This window comes from Bombus huntii, chromosome 13, assembly GCF_024542735.1.
Source record: "Bombus huntii isolate Logan2020A chromosome 13, iyBomHunt1.1, whole genome shotgun sequence".
Classification (NCBI taxonomy): domain Eukaryota; kingdom Metazoa; phylum Arthropoda; class Insecta; order Hymenoptera; family Apidae; genus Bombus; species Bombus huntii.
In genome coordinates this window covers 6,198,723-6,220,560 of record NC_066250.1, presented here as the reverse complement: position 1 = coordinate 6,220,560, position 21,838 = coordinate 6,198,723, and the positions used below count along the sequence as shown (strand labels likewise).

Below are 21,838 nucleotides of genomic sequence, written 5' to 3'. Positions count from 1 at the left end.
ACCGCGTGATACTCCTTATTTAGAATATTTTGTAAGCACGGGTAATTCGATTATCGTTGATCGACCGTAATCTAGCGAAGTATATACAATATAAGGGGTGGCCGGGGCCAACGAATGCGGGCCACGGGAAAGCATTGTTGCGTATTGGATTTCAGGTTGGGAATACTTCGATCGGACATTCCCAGACAATGGATCTAGAACTGAAAGTCTACGCGCGATACAAACGGCCACGGTTTGCGCGCGGAGCTATCATTCGTCTACGTTATTGTTCTTCTAAATTCCATTAGGATTTAGGTTGGTCGGACGCTCCCCAAAATTCGTTTCTCACGAACCCGAGCACGGACTTGGTATCTCGTTGGAAATGCCACGACTAAGCAGCTGGTTAATCTCTTCGTTCGAAGATTCTGCGGGGGTGTCTTGATCGAGACGAATCGATGATCCCCCGACCGATCACCGTTACGTTCCGCAAGATGCAATTGTGCAAAGGTAACGATCGGTTTTCTTTCCGCGTGGAATGCCGCGGAGAAGGTGCATTCTGAGCGCACCCACCGAGAACGCGGCGCGAACCAACGCGTCGCGCGACGCAACAAGGACAATGATACAAGCTACGATATAGAAATCTACCGAGTACACGAATGATTGCACGGATTGGTGGTGAGATTGCCATTGCCCCGCTGTAGAAGAAGGAGCGAGGATGATCGCGATAAAGAAACAATCGAACTGCGTCCCGCCCACGGATCCGCCAACATTCAATTGTGCCTTTTCCCTCTCTTTTCTTAGCTATTCTCTCCTTCTGCTCGGACCAGAGACACGCTGTGGTACTCTTAACGGTACAACCCCCGCAGAGAGTGGCCCGCCGAGTTTATTGTTCCAGACAATTCAAGTGATTTTCGGTTCGATAACAGATAGACCTGTTTTTTCTCATAAGTACATAGTCGAGAATGACAAATTAATGAAATTAAGCATGGAGGAAGAGAAAGAATGTCAACCAATAAGGGAAAGGTGGAATCGGAGTACGAACAACAAAGGAGAATTCACTGGATTATGGTTCAGATGCAAGCTCAAACTAGATGGATTACCGTGTTACGCAACCTAGGAACCAGACTAGATGATCGAAAGCGATGGAATATTGTCATCGTAGCGTATTCCTTGTTTCGCTTTACCACGGGAATGTAATAACCAGAGATAGTAAAAGTGTGCATCTGATATAATTATATACAGTTTTTCAGACCGCTTAAACAAACAAATTACATCACGACAAAAGTTTCAACCCTTCTATAGGGTGCACTTATTTTACTCTTCAATTCAATAGTCACTATACACCCTATTAGATAATTGGATTAGACCCTACCACAGATGTCCAAGCTTTGTAATCTGTAAATTAAGTTTACCTCTCATGAACTATTAACAAATGGAAAAGTTTCCAGAGACATTTCGCCTCCCTTATCAATTCGGTATAAAGAGAAAGTTTTTTATGATTTAAACTATCTCGTTCTGTATAAACACGCTTTCCAACGACCTTGTACCCGGGAAACAAGGGGACGACAGGTGTCGCAACACCCTCTTGCTTCTCCATTTGAACACGTCTATCAGTGACCTAACGAAGAACGTCGATAGTTAAACGAAGGGGAATGTTCTTCATCGGCCTTCTAGTTGTTCTTCATCATTATCATCATCCTCTTCGTTCTCGTCCTCTCACCCCGACGGCTCTTCCGCCGCGATGAGACTTTCGAAATCGACTAGTCGCGTTCGATTCGTGCCACTCGCTTGCTGCTCACGGAGCATCGGCGTTTTCCGCGACGTGCAAAGGTCACCGCAACAGGCCGCGGCACAGCTACACTCTCGGGAAAGAAGACGCGAGTCACCGGCGCGTACTCTTACGAGGGGAGGTCAGGTAAGGTAACTGGTAACCCGGGTCTTCCCTCTTGCCTCTCACCTTCGCGTTTTATGTTGCAAACTAGTACTCGTCTTTAGTAATACTTGTTGGTACCGAGCGTACAAGCTTCTAGAAATCGTGCAGATACTCAAGGAGTAACGTCTGATCATTTGAATCCGGTTAATTTTCCTTCTAATCAGACTTTCATCTGTCGTAAAACATTCCTGAATGTTTGAATATGATATTCAGCAGCCAATTTATACTCCAAAAGTAAGATTCAACAAGGGAGAAAAAAGACCAAAGAATACGTTAATTCGATAAGAAGGTGAGAAAAAACTTGCTGGACGACTTGGTTATTTGCACGTTTTAAAATGAATGCTTCCTTTGCACCGTTTAAGTTTATCGTTACCGTTTATCATTTCTTCCAACATCTATGTCGTTTATCCTAACTTGTTAAAGTAAAGATATTTATTCGCAAGTTTCTTCTAACTTCAAAGTGATATTCGGAAGACTGCTTCACCCTCGACGGATAGTCACACGTTGTCTATCGAAGCAACGATGAAGTAGTGAAAGAGGGAGGATAAAAAACAAAGAAGAAACGGCGCTATATCGCGATGCAATCATCGCTCGTTCAAACGACGATGAATCTGCATTATTCAAAGGCACAGTGAACAGAATATGCTGTGGCAACGAATCTCTTATACGTAGCATAGAGTCGGCATCGTCATCCTCGTCCTAAACTACATTCTAACCATTTTGCAACCCCCCGCTGACCGAACGCTTTTTTCAATACCGATTACTATACCGATCGTACACGTTCGTGAGTATAAACAACAGCTAGGATAGGCTTTGATGTGTACGAACGCGTGGGAACGCCTTTCAGATACGTTGGAGGTTTTTCTTTTCGTTTCTTCCCACGATTCAACAATAATGAATTTTTTACCCGTCGATAATGTATCAAAAACATTTCGACAAAAAAGAAAAAAGAGTACTTCACAGTGAATCTGATTCTACTTGCTGTACAACGCTTTTGAAAACACAGATCAATTGTATACAGAGGAGAGAAAAAGGATTAAATAAGAACACAACTAGATAACACGCTTTCGAGTATCGTGCCGATTTCTACGGAAATTTACGCGCAACAGCCGTATACCATGTAAAATATGAAACTCGCGTATCGTGTAGGATTGGTGATACCGGTACAACAACTTTCTAGAGTATAGCGGAGCCAAAAAAGAACAACCGATACCAATGACGGTGGGTGCACACTCCGACTACCTGCTGACTAGTGGAAACGATTTCTTTGAGAATATCTGAAGTTACGCAATCGCCATACGATTGTGCATATTCAGCGTTTACAATACGGGACGGTCAGAATCGATTTCATAGAGAATTACTCGGGGGCCACAAGCTACGAGCCAACCGGGCATACCTATCTGTCCGCGACCCGTAAGGATTCGATTTGCGTGACGCAATGCCCGCGGCAGAATCTCCTCGCGCGGATTTTTCAACCGACCTCACCGAGCACGATACACCCGCTTGCTTTCACGCGCGATCGAAGCCACTCGTTTCGAGATCACCCTTTCCCCTAGCTAACATGACTTTATTGCTCTAAGATCTTGTATTAGTTACATAATTCAACCTGCATTTAAAAAATCAGTAGATGGTCCAGTCCTTTACTGAAGATACTACTAAAGAAATTAATTTATTAGAAAAAAATGAGGAAATAAAAATATTATTACTTAAAGAATAAATAAATCTTGTAGGGAAGAATGAACCTGAAAGGAGCAAAATGGTTAATGAAAATCATTGAATGGCAGAGGCAAGCAACATTTTACACATCGGACGTTGTATCAGAACATAGTTGATCACATCTGTGATTATTATTTTATACAACAGAATAATTCATCCCAGGTGTTTTAATTCTAAATGAACACTGGTTAATCAGAACGTATATATGTATATTAAGCTAAAACCCGTGACGCGGTCCGTGGATCTTCTCTCTTGTAAAAAGTGCTTCTTCTAGAAAATGCCAGTTTCCTCGCACACAGCAGCCAGTTATTGATTAATCGAGTTGTTGACTCCATGCTTACAACGAGCTTCATTGAATGAGTCTTCCGATTGAATAGAACGCGTAGGTAGACCGAGGTATATACTTAGGGAAAGGACACAGGTGCCTCCTTTGAAGCACTTCCTCCTTTATATAATACGATTACGAGGTAAAACTAAGTTTAAAGTACTGTCGATGTTCGTGTCTTCATGTTGTGTGAGCATCGCTGCTACCTGTTTAGTTTTCCAAGAAAGACACGAATTGAGTGAGTTTGTACAGCTGATCCTCGGTCAGACACACCTCATGGGCGAGGTTACTCTCTTCTTTCTGGATCTTGCAAGGCTGCACCATCGTCCCATCTACGACCCAACCTCTTTCGATAGCAACCCGACGCGCTTCCTCCAACGTTAAGCCCGTCATTGATGCGAACACGGTTAAACCCAATGACGAATAAGCCCTGGATATTAAGATAATTGCTCTTTCTCGAACATTATCTGAAAAACCGATCTAGAATTGATATCTCGATTCAAGCGTCGAGACATTTTTTTATGTAAGATTTGATATATAAAGATTCTTTGAAAAAATTAAATAAAAACTAGAAAAATTTTTCTTTGAGAAAATAATCATTTTCAAATAGATACATGGAGAAAAAAGCTTCAATTGATTGGAATGGTTATTTGGTTATTTTTTCTCGTTTATTCTACGACATATACCTTTTAAAGCAGCCATAATGTCAGAAACATCCTCACTCCACTCTGCATTAAGGGCCACGTGTACTGCAGGCCAATCTCTCTGCCACATACGTTGTCCTACCACCCATATCTGGCCAAGTTCTCTGTTTCCGCTTTTCAAGTCCGCTGGTATCCGCTTCCATAAGTATTTGGCGTTGCATCTGCGACGGTGATTTTTCGATCAAATAAAGACGGATCGAAATCTCACTCGTGCAGGTCTTATAAGGAACGAATTTGTGTCGTTGAAGTATTGTTAATAGTAAAAAACCGAGTAAGAAGGGAAGTGTTTATTACAAACTCTAAAGTAAAGAAATACGACGATATTCCTCTAAAGGATAAATTTTATGAACCATTGAAACATAAAAACATTATACTCTAAAGAATTATTTATTACAAAAAATAAGTTCATTCATAAAATTATGTATACGGTTAACAAACAACATACATATAATAAAATGGGATAAATATTGTGTCATAAATTAGTAAACTACAATAATAGATATGTAATTATTTTTCCATGATTTTTTACGCATGATAAAAGAATACGTCATGCGATCAACAAACTCATAATTCATAAAACCTATTATTCATTCACACGAGATGTTTTCTAATAAAATATAAACGCAATATATAAAGAAAATGGAACATAATTGTAGGTTAAGTAATGTGTTCAACAAACCAAAATTAGCAATATATATAAACGTATGTCATTAATCATATATCTATAAGAAAATGCAAATATATATACCTATACACAAATAAATAAGTAACAAATTTTTATTTTAATTATCGTTCAAGGAAATCATATATTTAAAAAAAAGTTTGTATTTCGCAAGCATGAACACGAATTTGCAGATGGCGTCAGCACGATATATACAAACAATAATTTTATTAGACAAACGTATAAGTACATGTTGTAAATTTGGATCATGAGATGTATGATATTCTTAGATAAAATAAATTATCTTATTTTTGAGCGATATTTAAAAAATAAAGAAAGTAAAGTAACAAAAGTCATGTCGTACTCACAGATCATTTTGATAAAGATATACGGCTAATAATTGAGCATAAGTTTGTGGTGATGCAACTCCACCAGGCGCCTGCGAAAATGATATGCAATAAGTAAGTATATAAAGAATTTACTGATGTTTCTGAAGAACGGAGCAGTAGTCGGCATAACCTATGTTTGAACACTGCTCAAGAAATATATTTACCTCCAACTCAGCTTTCTCTAATTCTTGGAGAAATTTATCTACTTCACTTAGCACCATGGTGAAATTTCGTTATTTCCACAGAGAAAAAAACGATACTGAAACAATTGTGTTAAAAGTACGCGGCAACATTGAAATAATCAACGTCAAACAAGAAATCTAAACATCCGAAGATTAAATACAGGTTATATTGGTAATTCCTGTATTACTTCAATATAGATGGCAGTACTCGACAAGCCAACTTTTCAAATTATATTACGTAACTTCTAATTTAAAATTAATTTCTATTTAAACCCAAATACATTTTTTATATCATCAATTTAGATAATTCAATTTATATAGATCATTTTAATTTTAGAATTATGTAATGAAGTTTAAAGCTATAAAACGTATTTAAATAGTATGTATAACGAACTAGTTCCGAATTTTGTCTAAAAAATACCAATAGAACTTATCCTTAAAAATTCTCGAATAACTGCATTGTTTTGAAATAAAAATATCGATATAAAACGTCATCATAAAAGTAAATCATGTCTTTCATTAGTAATTACGATTATATGTTACAATATTGTTTGCATGGCACTTGTACAAAATTCAAATAATATTATCTGTTGCTGCAAGCATAGAAAGCATTTAATGAAATGAATTTTTAAATTTTACTTAAATTCATATTTAATTCAAATTACTTTAGAAGTACATTATTGAGTTTTATTACAAAACTACGAACTACTCGGAATCTGTTTCGCTCCGTATCGATGTGAATAGGTATTTTATGGTACTTATGTAGCTGTATCTTATGGTCCGTTACGGGTATAATATTTCTATAGTCACGACTGTCATTGTGCTCGTGTTAGTGGCTGTATACTGAATACAGCCAAATGACCATTGCATAAAATGTTATAAATACCAAACATAATAATTTGTTATTACTGATGCTGCAGTTTTTGTATTTCAGTACGACCGGCGAAGTGACATAAGCCTAATATGGCTACTGTTAAAGTAACCGAACAGAAGGTTATTCTGTGCGGGGAATACGGTGTTGGAAAGACTTCTATATTTAGACGTTTTGCGAACAATACTTTTGTAACAAGCAGCGATCGCAAGTCTACATTGGGTCTCGATAATATCGATAAAGAATATGTTGTTGAAGACAGACGAATACGAGTAACATGTTTATATATATATATATGTATATGTTTATCTATATATACTTTGAACAATTTCACTTTTCCCCATATATATATTTTTATAAATAAATCATATACGTACCTAGAAAATTTATTCTACATATATGATATACTGCTATTCACATTTATATTATACATTTAATTCTATTTTATATTCTAGTTGCAATTATGGGATACAGGTGGAATGGAAAGAGTTGCATCAGTAACATCAAGCTATTATAAATTTGCAGAAGCTGCTATACTAGTTTTTGCATTAGATAATTCAACGTCTTTCCATCTTTTATCTCAACATTTGCTTGATATTGTCACATATGCTGAAAATGCAAAAATATTTCTGTGTGGGAATAAAAGTGATTTGGAAAGCACAGCTCCACAAGTTACAGATGCAGAAATGGAACAATTTTGGTGAGTTTAATGACAACTTAAGTATTATGCAATGTACATATATGTGCATATTTGAAAAAAACAATGTATTATTTGTTACAGTGAACAATGTCACAATTTAATTTCTGGCATATATAAGACATCATGTAAGACTGGAGAAGGCATACATGAAATGTTTGAAGATATAGCACAGCATCTAGTGGAAGCTAATAGATCACGCATGGAACTGCATGAAATGGACAAAGACAGATTTAAAATTTCGTATATTGATGAAGCTGCTGATCCATCATGTTTGTGCTAAATAATAAATATTAGCAAGTGTATGATCCTGAAGCAACATTTTTTATAACTAGGATAACTCAGTACATGGTAATAAAGTGTGAAGAGTAAAATTACTTTTTTATATCAAATAATGGTAATGCCAAGCTTTTCTATAAGAGAAAGCACCCTAAAATAAAAAATGGGAGGAGTAAGGGAAGTATTAGAAGAATTTATATACAATCGAAGTTAAATTTTAAAGAAGTCATGAAAGCAAAGAATTTTAAATAAACATTTATTAGATATTGAAAGATATTTTACTTAATTAGACTTAATCTATGTATATGACTCACAGTCAACATTGTACATTAAATCCACATAGTTGAAGCTGTGTAACAAAGCATCACTAATGCTGAGTCCATTTAATAGTTTTCAAATCAATTCCTTCTTCGACCATCTCCCATAATGGGCTACAAAATAAGTAATTTAAATATGTATTATTAAGTATATATAACAACCAATATTTAAAGCCATATATTCTTAATTATGAGAAACGTCCAGTAATAAATTTGTTCCCTCCATTCTATTATGGCATCGCGCTTTTCGTATTTACCGCCAAAGTTATATCAATAAGGTAATTCATCCATGCTTTTATATTAAATAAATATATTATAATTAAATAAGATGTACCTCATTTCTCGAAGTCTTCTAACGTGTCGAATCGTATTTTCTGCAGTAAAATCGATTTCTTCGATAGTTGTAAAGCGACCAATACCGAATCTATATAGATAAATAAATATTAGGATAATTATGGTATTACGATATCATAAACATGTTAATTTACCTGATACTAGAATGTGCTAGATCTTCTGATGTTCCAATTGCTCTTAAAACATAACTAGGTTCCAAACTTGCACTAGTGCAAGCAGAACCACTGCTCAAAGCAACATTTTTTAGAGCCATTAATAGAGATTCTCCTTCTACATATGCAAAAGACAAATTTACACATCCAGGATACCAAGCTACTGGATCTCCATTATGTATAACATGTGGTAAATTTGACATTATTTTATCAATCAACCGGTTTGAAAGTATTGTGATATATTTGTGATCATACTAGTAAAAAAGAATAAATTTAGTTAAATATTAGTATATATATACATGTATACAGGTTAATTATACATGTATACAGTTTATAATTAAAATTACCTCCATTTCTGTTTGTGCCAAATCACAAGCTGCCCCTAGGCCTACTGCTAAAGGTGCTGGAACAGTACCACTTCTCATACCTCTTTCTTGTCCACCACCACTTTGGATTGCTTCTACACGTACCCTTGGTCTCCTCCTCACATATAATGCTCCAACTCCTTAAAATTTCATTCATAATAATTATATTCAATATAAGATATATAAAAATTTATCTTGATGTACCTTTTGGACCATATATTTTGTGACCACTAATAGACATTAAATCAATATTCATAGCATTAACATCAATTGGGATTTTGCCAATTGCTTGGGCTGCATCTGTGTGAAAGAACACTTTCTTTTTTCTGTAAAATTGATAGCATCATTGAATTCAAAATTTTTTTTGGTATTAGTTAATAATATCTTTTCTTACCTACAAATAGCACCAATTTCTTCGATTGGTTGTCGCACACCAATCTCATTATTCACCATCATAATAGAAACTAAAGAAGTAGTTGGCCTTATTGCATCTTCTAATTGATTAAGATCAATAAGACCATTTGCATTTACTGGAATATAAGTTACTTCAAATCCCTCTGCTTGCAAAGCTCTACAAGAATCTAATACACATTTGTGTTCCTACATTGATAAAGTTATATATAAAGATAAATGCACAATAAGTTAATGCACAATAATTAATAGTTCAATATAATTAACATACTATCTGAGTTGTCACAATATGATTCTTTCTTTCTTTGTAGAACCTTGCAACGCCTTTAACAGCTATATTATTACATTCTGTGGCTCCAGATGTAAATATAATTTCTTTGCTATCTGCATTTATTAAGTTTGCTATTTGCTATTTGGAATGAAATATTTGATTAGTATTTTGTCAGATTATAGCTCTTTAAAAAGAAACCATTGTGTTATATATGATATTAACTTTACGAGCAAGTTCAACAGCAGCTTCTGTTTCCCATCCATACATGTGAGTTCTGGAATGTGGATTTCCATAATATGCCGTAAGAAAAGGCATCATCTTATCCAATACTCGTGGATCCTATTTAATAATTGATTCAAATATCAAGAATTATATTGTAATTCATCACATCATATTTACCAGTGGTGTAGTTGCTTGAGCATCTAGATAAAGTGCCCTGCCTTCTGAAGGTCCTCTTTTGTACTCATCTGAGATAACAGCTACAATTCAATCATAATATTCACATACAAGAATTAACGAAATATTAAAATAACACAAAATTCAATAATTCTTACATTCATATTCTGTAATTTCTGATAAATTTTGACTATTAACATGCACTGTACGGCATTCTTTGATACGATTTAAAGAGCGTAACAAGCTCCTTGCCGGCCGGAACATATTAATTCTTATAAAAACATAAGTTTATGTCAACTATGTTCTATTTTTATAACACATGTTCTAATCACAGATAACCTAACTATATTACTGAATAGTTTTGTTTTCAAATTACATCTAATCGATTTAGCTACATTTAGAGTACTTCTGTAAATGTACATACATATGTAAAGTGTAACTATCAATTGCAAATAACTTTTACTTAATAACTTTTTCTGACAAGTCTATAATTTATTAGTTACTGATTTATGTGTACGTACAACTACGCTATGCAACTAATATATAAAATGGTGCAACATTGTTCTCAGTATGTATACATATACTAGAGAGGTTTCCTCTCTGCATATTTAGAGATGGTGTGAACCGCTACTTATAAATCACAAGTGAATCGATTATGTTCATTCTCAATCAGAACGATTTTTCACAGTGATTTGTAATTTTTTTGATCGTTTCTGATTGGTGGAGAGCATAACTATTTTTTGCACGTATCACATAACTTGTATATTAATATCTTTTATATTATTTTTTATATTAACAACATCAAATTAATATTACGATTTTACAATCGGAAGGAAGAATTAATATTTTACTCTTTAGGATATTGATGTATCTGTAAAGAAAAGAAGATTGAATTATTCTTCATTTTTAATATTAAATAAAGTAAATTTACGATATATGTATGAAGAAAACGTAACGTGACGTAACATTTAAATATAACGTTTAAATTAACATTACATACAGATATTTTTGTGTAAGCTACATTAAAGTATTTTATAAGAAATAATTCAATCAAGATCAAGGATTACGATCACAGTGAACAAATTCATTCAAAATAAGGTCACGATCACAGTCGTGAATGAAGTTACATCACAACCATGATCGTGATTCCGCAATCACTATTAGTGATTTTGCATAAACATTTCCATTTGCATATACACTGCATATACATATAATGATTTGGAAATATATTAACATTTTATGTGTAAAATACCACTTTCCTTACGAAAGTGGAGTTAGATATAAGTATCTAAATGAATTAAAAAAATGATAAAAAACGGTTTATTAAATACAATAAATATACAAATTAATCGTATTGATTTGAGTATTTCTAGAATTACAAAATATAATTTAATTTGTATGTAAAAATGTCTGACAAGTAAATGTAAGAGTACAAAATACAGGCAGCGATGTAATATAAATGTATTGAAATAATCATAATCGTAAAATACTGATTAATCGGCAATCATTCATGTAGGAAAATTACTGACGATCTTTCGATAAATTTAATGAATCACCAATGTCACTACCCTGTGGTTGTTGTTGCTTTTTATGTATCGTGGTCATATCCAACATCCCACCAAATTCAGATTTAGAAATTGATAGATCTTCAGTTCCTTGATATTCATTTGATCGATTGAGTTTTGCGTTATCGTTTTGTATTTCCATCTTTTTCCTATCAGTTGTGTAGTCCTCTGGAGTTGCAGAAAAATTTCTACAAGATTCTGAAGATCCAATAGTTGCTTTGAATGGTGATTGGATAGGATCAACCATAGCAAAATCATTTGATTTTCGTTCGTTCGATTCAATATCTCTCGCAGGAGAGATTTTACCAATTGGGCCAAACAAATTTGCAATATTACGCATATATGCAGATGGTGATGGCGATGATGTTCTCGCAAAATCTGGTATAGGAAAACCAGAAAGCTTTGCCAAATCCGCTGTGGAAAAATTAGCTAATTTTGATAGGTCTGAAAATTTAGAAATTTGCTGTGTTATATCGGCTAAAGGAAAATCGGGTGTTGTGGATGACCGCGTTTTATTGATACTAATATCTGTTCCGAGAGGATTAGATACTTTCGAAAAATCAGTTGGCGCAAAATCGTAATCGCATTTAGTATTTTTTACAGAAACTGTAAGTTCTCCGGATTGAAAGCTGGGCATCACTTCTGATGGTGATATATGTTGCTTAGATGTAGAGTTTCCATCCTTTATTTGCGTGATGGATGTGGTGTCCGTAGTTATAATATCCTTTTTAATATTATCTCTAGAAGTAGATGGTTGCATTACAAAAGGTTTTGATGTAGGTGTAATTATTGAACCATCAGGCTTGAAGTTCACAGGTGTAAGGAAGACAGCTGCATTATTAGGTGCAAGACCAACCCCTGGTGGGACTGAGGGAACAAGTGATTCTGATACTGGTACCAGAGGGAATTTCATAGCCAGAAATTCCGGTGATGTCCCATCTTCAGAACCAGGACAAATCATTTCTCTAATTACATCCCAATACGAACCGTTCGATCTATTACGGCCGGGTAACTTGGACGCTAAAGAACACTTCAGATATCGATGTATTTTATTATTGTACTCATATTTGAATTTTATTTTTATATACTTACTCTTAAACGTTCAAGATAAGTCGTATTATTGTTAAAGTTGGTAGTAAAATCAATACCTCCTTCACTTCTATAATATTCTATGCATCTTCTCTGAAATAATAGACATAAAGATGTATTGATTGCCTTGGCTGAATTATTAATTGAATAGAACTATGTAAATTCTTACAATTTCTTCTAATGTATCTTGAGAAAGAAAGTGTTCTTGAGATAATGTATAGCTCAAAAGCATTGGTCTTGGATATTCATGAGGCCGATTTTCTGGAGGTGGTAAAGACCAGAAAACATTAAAATTTGACTCATAGCAACTGCCATCTGTATTATAAGGAGCTGAAATCCATCATTTTGAATTCATTGGACTTAATCACAAGATTTTAAGCAATAAATAATATTTTGTCAAAGAAAACATACAGCATATTAAACCTACGCATGGTGTGTAACCATTATCACTAGGTCCTTTCATTTTTATTTGATAATCTAATTGAGAATCAACATCCCTCAAGGAAGGGGATGCATGAGATCTAGGATGAGAATGATACCATCCAACTAAAGTCACACGTTTCCATTCCATTGCCCTTGCAATTTCAGCTTCAACAGCAGCTGCAGCTGATTTGTCTTTACCAGAATACCGGCATGGAAAGGCAGTTGTTATAGATAGATCTATTATATTAGAAAAAGTAAGTTTTAGTAACAAAATGTGTATTTAAATTACATTAAACATTACAGAAATATTTACTGTGTGAATTAATATCCCAATGGCCACCTAAATAGCCACAAACTTCTTTATCTGTTAAATGACAATGCAAATCTACTAACAAAGCTGCAGTAGTTGTTATAGTAACTAAGAAAGGTTGTATTTTGCCAAGTGTGCTAAAAGATGTAAGCTCTACCATTGTACTCATATCCCTGAAACATAAGTAATTATTAGTAATGTAAGAAATTTTCTTGTCTTGTATTATTCTCTTACATGGCATGGCTTCTTATCCCAAGGTTAGCATGTTTTACTGGTACTCTTACTACTTGTATTAGAGGACTTGTTTGAACCTTTTCAGGACTTCCCTCCATAGGTTCTGTAATTGTTGTTGTTTCCATTTCTTCCTCTTGATTTCTTAGAAAGTAAATTGTAATGACTTCAGGCCATGATTATTGACTATAAACTGCACTACATTGTAAGTTTATAGTAGATAAAAATTAATCAAATAATAAAAAAATCCTTTAAACAGTGCATTACTGTAATCATATTATAGTTAAAAACCTAACCAATTGAAGCATTTATTGTTATTATTGAATATTGATAAAAGAATAACACTAGTTACTCTTTGCTAGTTATAAAAAACACCCTAAGCAATTAATGGAGATATATATGTGTCAAGGTTGGTATTAAAACGAATTTCAAGATTTGGAAACTCTGCAGTTTACTATAATTTATATATGGATACTACAATTAAATGTTGAATAAATTATGTATTAAGTATTTTCGTATTAAGTTTAATAAAATGATTTATTTACAATATATACTTACGTAATTTTTGCACGTAACATGCAGTAGGTTTATGGAGGGTAGAAAACGTATTACAAAAGATAAAAAATTACATAATTTCATAGTAATAAATAAGTGAACAATAATAAGGCACCTCTTAGTTCTTAATGAGTATTTTACCTACAATTTGAAGTTATTACAAGTTTATGCCATCGCATTTGTATAAATGTAGTTAAAAATAGAGTCGTTCGTTGTATTACAAAATGAAGTTCTAAATATTAAGTAAAAAAATATTAATACTGTATGTAAAAATTATGATTAGTTTACATTGTTTGATTTTTTGGCACTACAGTACTAACAGTATACTACTCTAAAAATATTACTTTTATGCATACTATAAAAATTTTTAAATTGACACAAAGTTGTATCCATTCACATGTGGGGTCTACATTCTCTGGTCTGGTTCTTGACAATAATCATAAATAGGTATCTCTGGTGGTTCTTCTATCATAAGTTTGGGAGCACAACTTCTTGTTGCTGCTACTACACATAATGTCACAGCTGAAGCAGCAGCTACATGCCAAGAAAATACCAGAGCAATACCTTCTGGTAACATTGGCACTGTATGATACACACGAACCACATGTGCTATCCAACCACCATGGAGTAATGTTGTACAACCTCTTAGAAGTTTTAATTCGGGCCATACAAGTTCTAAAGAAATAGACAAAGATGTTGTCCATACTATTAGTGCTAAAATTTTATCAACTAATGCATTGCTTCCAACACTCCCCCATAAGAAAAGAAATCCTTCTATGAAGAAACTTTGAGCAAGGGCCAATTTAACTAATCCTTCGCTCACATTATGAGGAAAATAAAAATTTAAAATATCAACCAGGCCAGAGAATGCAAAAAATAAATAGATTGTAGCAAGTACAACTTTTGGTGAAACAGTTCCAACTTGTTGCAGACCACCAGTTATCGTACCAGCTAATCCTACAGCAGTCGCTATTAGTTTTAAACTTCCTTCTATAGGATGTCTATGTATAAGTCTTTCACATTTTTCTATAAGTCTTAGTCCCTTTGTCGTATGTGGATCATCTCTAGGTCTTAGAGATACCCAATACTTAGCATATTCGTAACACCACTTTAGGCCAAAGGTATAAAATATAAAGCCGGTGAGAATACAAGGTAAATAGCTATCCATGGAGTATACGTAAAATCGACTTCCTGTTTCTTGATAGTAATCTGCAAAATATATGAAATCTGTAGAAGTGTTGAAAAAGTAAATTGTTCATAAAAAATATGCTTCTTGATCTAAGTAAAGAACCTGAGAAAGAAGACAATAAAAATATATTTAAAATAGACACTTATTGCTAATTACTCACTGTATATAATATCCCTATGCAATCACATATAAAATTTATACCCTGGATGTTTTTCAGAATGAGTGTAATTTTCGAACGTAGTTCGTGAAAAATTATATTATTCGAACGACGCCTCGATCTATTGAGTTGAATTTACAAATCTGTATACATGCATTTCATAGGTTGAAAGCAACGTCAAAAGAAAGCTGAGGCTAATTTCTGAATATACAACATAAAAATTCACACATTAATGCTCCTAATTAGCTTTTTTTTCAAATAAAAAGTTTAAGTAAAAAATTGAGACATGGACTGTGGAACTATGACCACCTAGCGATGAATCGATGGAACTACTCTTTTTGGGACGAAATGGAAAAATCAAATTTCTTGGTATATAATGAGAATTGTTGAATTATCCAGGAATTGCATTAAAGCTTTAACTCCCAGAAATCTTCTTAGTATAGCATTTAGTCCGATTTCCTACGTAAGTATATAGTTAATTAATTATATGTAATTAGTGTAAACCACGGCGCAAATGGCTTTGTTGGACATAGTTGTGCCATCTAACGGTACTAATTACTGTCCTTGGGTCAATGCCAACTAATAGTACATTACTGGTAGATGGCACCACCATGTTTAAAAAGTCCATTTTGCACTATTTTACTAATCACTTATGTTTTCGAAATAAGAAATATTTTCATAAATAAAATAGATTATGCATATGGATTTTGACATATTATATATCATTACAACATTCAATTCTGTGTCATCTCACATTGTATAACGATAGCGCAGATGTAATTATTACTGTTTCTCCAAGAATATTATTTTATATCAAGTTAAAAGATTTTATTATTATCTTCCTTTTTCATCAATCAATTTTATTTATTAAACTATGAGGTGCATGTTTATTTTTTAAACACAGACATCCGCATTTTGAAGCCATTAATTCTATCTGTTTTGTTCTATTTGTTCTTTTTAACATTTATATTAAAGTTCCTGTTCTTATACTTATTACAGTTTATTAGAATTTCAATCTTTATCATTACTAAAGCTCCAAACTTGATAAAGTTTCATCCTTTACCATTTGAATCTTCTGAAATGATCAACTATATGATTGACAACAATTATAATATTTCATATCTTGTTACAGATTTCTTACAGCCTGCATTTCTTCTTATTCTCTATGAAGAACCTAATAGTAGTTCAAAATCCACTAGAATGTAAGTATCTCTGCAATTGTATTCTCCATAGTTTGCCTTGACAATTATTAATTAAGAAGAAAGATTTGATTAGAAGTAGGAAGTTTGAAAATTGTATTCTTATGTTAAAGTAAAATCTAGGAGATGTAAAATATAAAAATATATAATTATAAAATAAAAATTGTTGATATACTTAAAAAATTAATAAAGCAGGGTCCCATATAGAATTGTAATTAGATTAAAATCTTATTTAATTTTTAAGTTTTAGATCTTCAGGATTTCTGATCAAGATTTTCAGTTTCTCGCGTCAATTTTTTTCAAAGCTCTTTTGTTGATCTTACGCAGCAATTAAAAGGAAAAGTAGTCTGAAGATGAATTAATTTTAGACTTTTTTGCATAAAAAGTGGGTGAGCAGGTCGTGCATACGGTGAGCCTCCATTCATAGCACCCCCTACCGGTGAGACTCGGGTAATCAGTATTATTTGATATATAAATACTAATTCTATCACTATGCAGATTAGCAATTAACTGTACAACTATAACTTATTAATTATATGGTAAATAATATAAGCAACTGGCTACGATCGCGTGATTTCATAGTAAAATTTAGTTTTGATTCTAACCACTAGTAGTGTTGTGTTTCTTTTCCGTACTAAATCGGTAAAGTCGAGAATGATATTAAAATTATAATGGATTTCTCTCGGAGAAGTTGAATAACAAGTCTATTCTACATTTCATCTATATTGTTTTATATCTATTGAATGAGAGATACTCGCATAATTAGTGATATTTCTTTCGTGATATATGGTACTTTTTTACGTAAACAATATTTTCAATTTACTATATATAATAAATAAAGACATCATGTATCATCGATTGGTAAAAGTAAATCGATGATTGTAATATCTGCTAGGATTTAGCTTAGATCGCGCCACTTCACTCCCTTTTTGCTACGAATTTTTCTTAAAATATATTCACACACACAAACAACGTTCTAAATAAATGAAAACTGCAACTATTCCAACTTTCTGCCCACTGATTTTCATCAAGTTTTTATTTTACAAAAATTTCCCGAGCACTCAACAGCCTACGTTGCGTATACATTTAATACATACAGAGGAATGTTAGGCGATACGATTTTTCAAACAAATTTGTTTCGTAAGTTTCATTTCAGATCGATACATGATTCCAGGGAATATCGATACGCTTTTCGAAATTCAAAGCCCGTTTGCAGATGGTATTGCCGTGACTCTGGAACAGCCTTTCATGTACGTTTCAATTATCGTTATGTAAATTGACTCAGTTTTGTGCTGTGTGTTCTGCATAGGATGAGCATGAACACGTCGGAGCCTTCAGGGTCTACTGATGCGTGTGCAGGGGATACCAATTGAGTAAAGTTAAGATCCCTCGATTTTTGACTTTCGACGAAGAAACGAAAATATCGTGCCCGAATTAATTTACTTAAGCAATAAATTCTGAAAAAGATATGTCTACCATAAACAATAATAGATGGTTAATAGATGGATCAACGCGTGTAAATGTTAATGAGTAATTTCGGACGGGTCGCGCATACGACATAACCTATTTTAGGGTTTACTCGAAAAGGATAAGCCCAAGGCGGATTATCGCAAGTGGTCCTGTCGCATCTGTCATATACAACGCGTTATTATTCCATTTCTATACGTGTCTCGCTGTTTCTCCCTTTCCTATTGCCAGGATCATGCTCTATCGATCCGAATCGCCGTGTAATCTCGCAATCGGATTATCTCGTGGAACCATGAACGAAACCGAATCGTTGTGTGTCGACGAACACACTGGCTCGATAAATACATGTTTCTTAATATAGGTGAAACGAGATAACAAGGAAATAGATGAGGGATCGACGGTACAGAAAGAAAATCGTTTCGTACAGATCATCACCGTTCCTCTTAACCAACGACAATATCCTTCATGCGGCAATGTTTGATTTGAAAGTGGTAGTTCAATCTTGATCCGTGGAAAGCCGCAGACTTGTCGCGCCGTAAGAAGTATAGCACAACACGTTTTTTCCATTTTCATTTGTCGAAACGGTAAAAAGGGGGCGGGGTGGGAGAGGGTGGGGGCATTGGGGGTGCAATTCATATTTGTCCGTAGGCAGCAGCGGAATTGCACCTTTAATCAAGATTTCTACCAATTTGCGAGCGCCGACGGCGCGAAGACAAAGCCTATTGTTGCCGTAACTGGTTGGGGCTTCAAGTGTTCCAACGCAACGGCGAGAGTCCGATGCGCGTATATACCGGGTGTACGTCCAGATGTAATCATAAAATTGTACGATCGTTCGATCGGAAGGTACAGTATTCTGAGATCTGGTTGAAATATTTTCTAACATTATGGACAATGTAAATCGTATCACCAAACTACATACGATATGTATATATATATATACATATCAGCAAAAGAATTCTCGTACACATAATTTTATCCGATTCGATCAATGATTGAGGAAATAGTGAAAGAAGTTGAAGAATCGATAGTTTGATACAAATGGAAAATACGAACACAGTGTATCTAGTAGTATGCGGACTCGCTAAATGGTCTTAAGGTTGAATCAGATAGATTCGTTTGGAATTTGAGCAATCAAGATACGTCAGAGAGTACACCCGTTATTTCCAGAACATACATGCGCCTTCGCCGGTCTCTGTTGGGCCGGGAGTTGAGAAGAGTATTCTGGAGCGGAGGCTGACGCTCAGGGACTGCCAAGCTAGTCGCTTCGCATCCCAGAAGTCCCTACCCCACCGTTTGCTTCCGGCTAAGCCCGTTGCCACCGCGTCCCAAGCAACTTGAAGCCACTCGTACTTCTGTTTGTGTTTGCTAATTGTGAATTGTCTACTTCTTGCCGGTGGCCCGCGTGTACGCCGCCGCGCAGATAGAGAGAAAAGGAAGAAAGAAGACGAACGGGAAAAAAAGGAAGCTAGAAAGTAGAGAGAGGGTAGTTCCCTGAACTGGAGTAAAAGAGACCGATGAGAGATAGGAAGAGAGAGAGGGAGAGAGAGAGAGAGAGAGAGATCGTACGTGTGTAGAGTAGGAATACAAGCCGCATGCGAACCGAGACGAAGTGAGCCTAGCTGCAAACATATCGTCTACGGAATGCTCAGACTGAGGAAAAACCATCCCTCTTCCATCCCCTGTAGGCAACATAGCTCGGTTCACTACTATCCCTTCATTCCTTACACCCACTAGCGACGACCACTCCTCACCCCTGAGTCCTCCGTATTCCCTTTTCCCCTCAGACACTTGAGTTTACCTCACTAGTCACTGCTTACATGAGTACTACCCACCAAGAGGCACCCGCGAGCAAGAGGGTACCAATTTTTAGTCATCTTTTTCGTCTCTCTATCCCTCGAGGTGACGTGACGCTATGGCCTCTTGCGTTGTCAGTACGACGAATACTTTTTACCGTCAAAGTCCAACATTTCGTTCGTTTGGAACGCGACTAATCTAATCGAAAGTCGATACTTCTCGAAGAATCTATCTCTGGCAAAAAGAAAAAAAAACAGACCGATATAATTGAGCCAACTTAACCGATCATCCCCTTTGGCGGGTGATAATGAGTCCATTCTCGATGTCCCTACGGTCGTATCGCCCCGTCGCGAATAAAACGAAATCGTGACGCATTGTAAGGAAAATGTGTTGGCACACACCCTCCGTCGGCTGCTGCCGTGCTGCTCGGTCGAAATATACGCAGTCTCTCCAGAGACGAGGGACATATTGTTTGGTTCAGTAATTCCTCACGTTATTTCCCGTGTTTGCTTTTTATCATTGTAAACTGATATATTGTCCGGGCTAACTCCCCCTCGAAGTTACCGCGGACGATTCCCTGGAAAGAGGACGGCGAAGGGAAACGAAACGAGATGTGGACACGAGAATGCTGCTAGTCGGGTCCAATGCACGGAGTTTAACTTCGTGGACCAAGCGGAAACGAGATTACTAGCCGACACTCCTGGCTACTGCTTCGTTCGACCGAGACGCAAATATACGTGGAACGTGCATGAACGTGGCTGGCAAACAATAAAAGTATACAATGCGGACGAGAAATTGAAATTGATTGCTCCAGGAAGCGTGACAGGTTGTTACGTTTCCCTGGAACTTCGATCCCTTTACGCCAGATTTTTGTACGCATACGAATATCATCAGCGACGAACGCTATCAACGACAATGGAAAAACTGCGCTGTCGATATCGGGAATATAAATTTTCCTTTGTCTTTCGAGTGGTTGCGTATGACACTGCACCGGACACGTTCGTCGCATGACGCGCCACGTGTGCCAGTGCCAAACTCGTCGCGAAACAAACAATGAATTCAGCTTTATATCCCTCGTACTTGAACCTCGGATAAAAGCTTGTTCGATATAAGATTTGTAAATAACGCGTGGCCGCATCCGATCAAATCCCTAATACCTTCCTACCCTTTAATGCTACAAACAATTCTTTTAACGTTCCGAGAGAAGTCTCGATGGTTAAAGCAAACATTTCGACGTTTAACCAAATTAACGAATAATCAACTTCTCGTATCTTTTTACCACCCACCTGAAATGCCTGTTTTCAATTCTATGTGGAAAAGAACACACATGGTCAAATGTACTCGCGTTTTCCATCCGAGCCATACCGTTTTTCAGCCCTCTCTCGGTTCCATCGGCGGAGTTCCATAATCCGTTAATCACAGTAGACGCGGAAGAGGGTAGAAAACGGGCGCGTAATCTAAGAAAAGGCGTCGGAGCATTGGCGTCAGTAGAAAGTGGTTGTAAGTGAATGAAAGTGGATGCAAAGGTGGAGGTGTGGTTGCTACGAGGTCGTCTGCCTGGCAAAGCTGGCATGATCCGCCACAGAAGACAGAGGTTTGTCTGTCTTTATCAGCCAGCCAGGTAGAGCCCTTGAAGCCAGCTATGCGTCTCTACCATCGCCACCCCTCAGGAAAAGCCCGGAGGGTGACGGACGCCCACGATTGGCGTGGCTTTCTCAAACGAGGGAGGACATCGTGCACCCCTATTGGCTCCTCACGAATCCATACTCGGTATTCATTCGCTGGCTCATTCGTCGACCCTCGAACCGAACCTTCTCTCTTCCTCTCTATCTCTCCTTTCGCTTCTAACCCCCGCCG

At 35.7% G+C, this 21,838-nt stretch overlaps 5 protein-coding genes across 9 annotated transcripts; 1 reads left to right on the top strand and 4 right to left on the bottom strand.

The window, feature by feature from the left end:
• Nucleotides 1–3,690: 3,690 nt before the first annotated feature.
• LOC126872562 (COP9 signalosome complex subunit 8) lies at nt 3,691–6,052 on the bottom strand. Its single transcript, XM_050632656.1, has 4 exons — nt 5,872–6,052; nt 5,687–5,757; nt 4,640–4,818; nt 3,691–4,420 (listed from the first exon to the last, which is right to left on the bottom strand). Exons 1-4 carry the CDS (start codon nt 5,926–5,928, stop codon nt 4,164–4,166), a joined length of 564 nt encoding a protein of 187 aa, XP_050488613.1. The 5' UTR covers nt 5,929–6,052; the 3' UTR covers nt 3,691–4,163.
• LOC126872561 (ras-related protein rab-6.2) lies at nt 5,639–8,008 on the top strand. 3 transcript variants are annotated; one of them, XM_050632654.1, is made up of 4 exons: nt 5,639–5,779; nt 6,824–7,032; nt 7,216–7,460; nt 7,542–8,008. In XM_050632654.1, the coding sequence occupies exons 2-4, from the start codon at nt 6,853–6,855 to the stop codon at nt 7,738–7,740; spliced, it is 624 nt and encodes a 207-aa protein (XP_050488611.1). In that variant the 5' UTR covers nt 5,639–5,779; nt 6,824–6,852; the 3' UTR covers nt 7,741–8,008. The 3 variants fall into 3 exon arrangements, with proteins under 3 accessions (XP_050488611.1, XP_050488612.1, XP_050488610.1); XM_050632655.1 differs by lacking the exon at nt 5,639–5,779 and adding an exon at nt 5,928–6,052; XM_050632653.1 differs by lacking the exon at nt 5,639–5,779 and having other exon boundaries at nt 6,640–7,032.
• Nucleotides 7,976–10,649, bottom strand: LOC126872557 (cysteine desulfurase, mitochondrial). 3 transcript variants are annotated; one of them, XM_050632644.1, is made up of 11 exons: nt 10,427–10,648; nt 10,161–10,273; nt 10,006–10,085; nt 9,829–9,945; nt 9,607–9,744; nt 9,319–9,524; nt 9,129–9,250; nt 8,907–9,064; nt 8,542–8,813; nt 8,388–8,477; nt 7,976–8,167 (listed from the first exon to the last, which is right to left on the bottom strand). In XM_050632644.1, exons 2-11 carry the CDS (start codon nt 10,264–10,266, stop codon nt 8,104–8,106), a joined length of 1,353 nt encoding a protein of 450 aa, XP_050488601.1. In that variant the 5' UTR covers nt 10,267–10,273; nt 10,427–10,648; the 3' UTR covers nt 7,976–8,103. The 3 variants fall into 3 exon arrangements, with proteins under 3 accessions (XP_050488601.1, XP_050488602.1, XP_050488600.1); XM_050632645.1 differs by having other exon boundaries at nt 10,006–10,073; nt 10,161–10,649; XM_050632643.1 differs by having other exon boundaries at nt 10,161–10,648.
• A 650-nt stretch (nt 10,650–11,299) lies between these two features.
• On the bottom strand, nt 11,300–14,085 carry LOC126872556 (uncharacterized). Its single transcript, XM_050632642.1, has 6 exons — nt 13,624–14,085; nt 13,393–13,562; nt 13,068–13,316; nt 12,826–12,986; nt 12,660–12,749; nt 11,300–12,597 (listed from the first exon to the last, which is right to left on the bottom strand). The coding sequence occupies exons 1-6, from the start codon at nt 13,746–13,748 to the stop codon at nt 11,524–11,526; spliced, it is 1,869 nt and encodes a 622-aa protein (XP_050488599.1). The 5' UTR covers nt 13,749–14,085; the 3' UTR covers nt 11,300–11,523.
• A 153-nt stretch (nt 14,086–14,238) lies between these two features.
• Nucleotides 14,239–16,072, bottom strand: LOC126872560 (transmembrane protein 45B-like). Its single transcript, XM_050632652.1, has 2 exons — nt 15,525–16,072; nt 14,239–15,384 (listed from the first exon to the last, which is right to left on the bottom strand). Exon 2 carries the CDS (start codon nt 15,341–15,343, stop codon nt 14,582–14,584), a length of 762 nt encoding a protein of 253 aa, XP_050488609.1. The 5' UTR covers nt 15,344–15,384; nt 15,525–16,072; the 3' UTR covers nt 14,239–14,581.
• Nucleotides 16,073–21,838: the final 5,766 nt, after the last annotated feature.

What these genes read in the sequence shown, in the direction of transcription:
- LOC126872562 (XM_050632656.1), bottom strand. Translation starts at nt 5,928, where the DNA reads ATGGTGCTAAGTGAAGTAGATAAATTTCTCCAAGAATTAGAGAAAGCT. An exon ending in TAGAGAAAGCTGAGTTGGAG is followed by an intron (nt 5,758 to 5,871) that starts GTAAATATATTT and finishes TCATTTTCGCAG; the next exon opens with GCGCCTGGTGGAGTTGCATC. An exon ending in CATTATGGCTGCTTTAAAAG is followed by an intron (nt 4,421 to 4,639) that starts GTATATGTCGTA and finishes TCGGTTTTTCAG; the next exon opens with ATAATGTTCGAGAAAGAGCA.
- LOC126872561 (XM_050632654.1), top strand. Translation starts at nt 6,853, where the DNA reads ATGGCTACTGTTAAAGTAACCGAACAGAAGGTTATTCTGTGCGGGGAA. An exon ending in TTGAAGACAGACGAATACGA is followed by an intron (nt 7,033 to 7,215) that starts GTAACATGTTTA and finishes TTTATATTCTAG; the next exon opens with TTGCAATTATGGGATACAGG. An exon ending in GCAGAAATGGAACAATTTTG is followed by an intron (nt 7,461 to 7,541) that starts GTGAGTTTAATG and finishes TATTTGTTACAG; the next exon opens with TGAACAATGTCACAATTTAA.
- LOC126872557 (XM_050632643.1), bottom strand. Translation starts at nt 10,266, where the DNA reads ATGTTCCGGCCGGCAAGGAGCTTGTTACGCTCTTTAAATCGTATCAAA. An exon ending in TGGCACAAACAGAAATGGAG is followed by an intron (nt 8,814 to 8,906) that starts GTAATTTTAATT and finishes CTTTTTTACTAG; the next exon opens with TATGATCACAAATATATCAC. An exon ending in CTAGCACATTCTAGTATCAG is followed by an intron (nt 8,478 to 8,541) that starts GTAAATTAACAT and finishes TTATCTATATAG; the next exon opens with ATTCGGTATTGGTCGCTTTA.
- LOC126872556 (XM_050632642.1), bottom strand. Translation starts at nt 13,748, where the DNA reads ATGGAAACAACAACAATTACAGAACCTATGGAGGGAAGTCCTGAAAAG. An exon ending in GGGATAAGAAGCCATGCCAT is followed by an intron (nt 13,563 to 13,623) that starts GTAAGAGAATAA and finishes CTTATGTTTCAG; the next exon opens with GGATATGAGTACAATGGTAG. An exon ending in TTGGGATATTAATTCACACA is followed by an intron (nt 13,317 to 13,392) that starts GTAAATATTTCT and finishes CTAATATAATAG; the next exon opens with ATCTATCTATAACAACTGCC.
- LOC126872560 (XM_050632652.1), bottom strand. Translation starts at nt 15,343, where the DNA reads ATGGATAGCTATTTACCTTGTATTCTCACCGGCTTTATATTTTATACC.